This window comes from Hibiscus syriacus, unplaced genomic scaffold (genome assembly GCF_006381635.1).
Source record: "Hibiscus syriacus cultivar Baekdansim isolate YM2019G1 unplaced genomic scaffold, ASM638163v2 tig00117017_pilon, whole genome shotgun sequence".
NCBI classification, from domain to species: domain Eukaryota; kingdom Viridiplantae; phylum Streptophyta; class Magnoliopsida; order Malvales; family Malvaceae; genus Hibiscus; species Hibiscus syriacus.
In genome coordinates, this window is record NW_024063526.1 from 4,074,877 (window position 1) to 4,077,932 (window position 3,056).

At 35.3% G+C, this 3,056-nt stretch overlaps 1 protein-coding gene across 1 annotated transcript; it reads left to right on the forward strand.

Moving 5' to 3' along the window:
* Window positions 1–400: 400 nt before the first annotated feature.
* LOC120195729 (40S ribosomal protein S9-2-like) lies at window positions 401–2,159 on the forward strand. Its single transcript, XM_039197660.1, has 3 exons — window positions 401–523; window positions 999–1,380; window positions 1,844–2,159. The coding sequence occupies exons 1-3, from the start codon at window positions 496–498 to the stop codon at window positions 2,025–2,027; spliced, it is 594 nt and encodes a 197-aa protein (XP_039053591.1). The 5' UTR covers window positions 401–495; the 3' UTR covers window positions 2,028–2,159.
* The last annotated feature ends 897 nt before the right edge of the window (window positions 2,160–3,056 follow it).

Genomic DNA, 3,056 nt, shown 5'->3' on the forward strand with positions numbered 1-3,056 from the left:
TGTTTTATTAGTCAAAAATAAGGATGTGATATTTTGTCATTTTAATAATAATATATATTTACATACGATATTTATATATAATCTTAGGGATTTTATTGTATATAATACGTATAATATCTTTAGAGAAAATACCTATAATTATTTTATTATTATTATAATTAAATAAAAATATAAAAGCATTTTAAAATAAAAATAAAATGAAAATGAAAAGAAAAATAAGAATTAACTTTATATTTTATAATATTTTAGTATTTGAAAAAACTCTTCTAATCAGTGTATAATAAAAGATAAAATTGATATGGTGAAAATTACACGGCCCAAAGGGCACCTTTCTACACATTGAGCAGCCCATTAAAATCCCTAAAATTGAAAGACGAAACATTAGAGTTTAGGGTTTCCCTCGTATATAATGATCATACTTCGCCTCCATCTAGCTTTCTTACCTCGGCTTCTTCCCTTTTCTTCCATCTTCTTCGACGTGGAGCCGGCCCAACCATGGTTCACGTCAGTTTCTACCGCAACTGTAAGATAACGATTTTCTCCTTTTTACTCCCTTTCTTAAACCTGATCTATTGTTTCAACGTAGTTAGTATTGTAGGATTAAAGTTTTTGTTCTTCCATTTCAGTTATTTTTGGTTTCTTACAAAGGGGCACCTGAATTTATCTGTTATTTTTCTTTTGTTTTCACTTTTTGGTTAATAATGCAGCTGGTTTTATTTTGCTTACTGTAGTATAGAATGTTAGAAATGATCTCAAAGCTCGTTATTTATGTATTTTTTATGCCCTTTGTTTACTTATTTTGAAGACATTTCTGCAATTAAAGATTCCAACTTTGATGTCTTGTTTTTGAATCTTGGAAATGGCAGTGTATAATTGGTTGACTAGTTTTATGTCAACTTCGGATCCTAGTTGTAAAATACTTGTCAGCATATTGGTGCCTGACATCTTAAGTGATGGAGATTGTTGTTCTTTGTTATTAAATTGGTGTGTGATTGTAGATGGAAAGACCTTTAAGAAGCCACGACGTCCGTATGAGAAGGAGCGCTTGGATGCGGAGTTGAGACTTGTAGGAGAGTATGGGCTCCGATGTAAGAGGGAGTTGTGGAGGGTTCAGTATGCTTTGAGTCGTATCCGTAATGCTGCTAGGGACCTTCTCACCCTTGATGAGAAGAACCCTCGTCGTATTTTTGAAGGTGAAGCACTTCTTCGTAGGATGAACAGATATGGACTTTTGGATGAGAGCCAGAACAAGCTTGATTATGTCTTGGCTTTGACTGTTGAGAATTTTCTTGAGCGTCGCTTGCAAACACTAGTGTTCAAGAGTGGTATGGCCAAGTCGATTCACCATGCTCGTGTGTTGATCAGACAAAGGCATATCAGGTAGAGACTTGCTTTTTGATTGTTTGTTTGTTTGTCTGTTTTTCACATCATGCTTGCTCGAATGAGATTTTGTACATTTACATCTAAATTGTATGTAAATGTCAAAGTTGGTAGTCCACATGTGTGGTTACTTTTGTTTCATTCCTTTCTGTTTATTTCCATGTCTGCCCTTGTCTCTCTGTTGTATTGTGCCCAAAAGTGGTTTCTGATTTGCATGTAATTTTGATCTATTGCCTTTGAAATTCTTAGGTCTGATTTTTTGTTGAGCACTTTCATATTTGTTAAGCCTAGTTGTGTAACTGAGCCAAGCTCACGTTTTAAGAAGCTCAAGTTGACTTGAAATTTGAGGATTGAAGCTTGGCTTGAGTTCCGATCGAATTTCACTTTCATAGTTGAGGCTCAATTAAGATGTAAAAATACTCTGAATGTTATATGCTGCTGATGTTTGCTATGTACTTGATAGGGTTGGGAGGCAAGTTGTGAACATCCCATCCTTCATGGTGAGGGTTGACTCACAAAAACATATTGATTTCTCTCTCACAAGTCCGTTTGGAGGTGGCAGGCCAGGAAGAGTGAAGAGAAGGAACCAGAGAGCGGCTGCAAAGAAGGCTGCCGGTGGAGATGGCGATGAAGAAGAAGATGAGTAAACCATCGGCAACCCTTTAAAAGCCCATTTCTTTGGAACTTACATCCTCCATTGTCATAGACATGGTTTTGAGTTTTACTTGCTGAACATTGTAGTGGATCGTGATATATGTTTTGCATTTACTATTGTTGTTTATTCTTGGATCTGAAGTTTAATATAGTGTGCTGCTTTAAGATTAAAAAATAATAATTTTTGTGATCCATACTACGAAGCTTCACCATATCCAGTAGCCCATGGAAAGTGATAGTTTTCTAGTGATTGGAATGTGTTTTCCATTCTTGATATGCATTAGGGAAGACGGTTTTATTCTGATTTGACTCGGGAAGGCCGTGGCAAATTTGATAGCTTGTCTTGTTACCATCATTGATGACATTACTTCCAAACTCAGCCTTAGCGTTACGATTAGGTATAACAAATTGCATTAAGATTTTTCTAAAACATTTTCAAACTTTTTCAAATCCATGTATTGAAAAACATAATTTAAGAAAAATAATTAAGTTCAAATGGACTAATGATAACATAAAGCATCATGCCCACGTGTGAAATATCGAATAATCAGTATCGTAGAAATTTACACATCAGTAGTAAAACATAATATGTCATAACATAAGTATAATAAAATATAGGCACATGTCACTCATAATAAAGATAGTTTGAAAAATAGAAACATTACAACAAAAAGTATGGTACGAAATGTGTCGATCATCCAATTGTTTGGTGTAGAGTGCTTATCAAAAAGTATTTAAAAGGGGAAAAAGTTTAGGGGAGTGAGCTAGGGAGCTCAGTGTGTTCCAATAGGGCATAATAAATCGTAATAGTAAATTTCAGAATATAGTTGAGTACATATTTCATAAAAGTCACAGTAAAGTTTTTGGTAAAAACATTTAGTTACCCTCCACCCGTACACCATATGCAATTCTCCATAACTGCATCCACAAGGGCTTACCATAGGACCACTGGGCGTAGGAGTCTACCCAAGGGAGTACCTTGGGGCCTAAGAGCTTACCCAATGGAGCATCTCGGGGCCTAT

Bases quoted from the DNA above. Each gene is read 5' to 3' on its own strand.
- LOC120195729 (XM_039197660.1), top strand. From the start codon at position 496: ATGGTTCACGTCAGTTTCTACCGCAACT. The intron at 524-998 runs GTAAGATAACGA...GTGTGATTGTAG, and splicing joins CGTCAGTTTCTACCGCAACT to ATGGAAAGACCTTTAAGAAG. The intron at 1,381-1,843 runs GTAGAGACTTGC...TGTACTTGATAG, and splicing joins ATCAGACAAAGGCATATCAG to GGTTGGGAGGCAAGTTGTGA.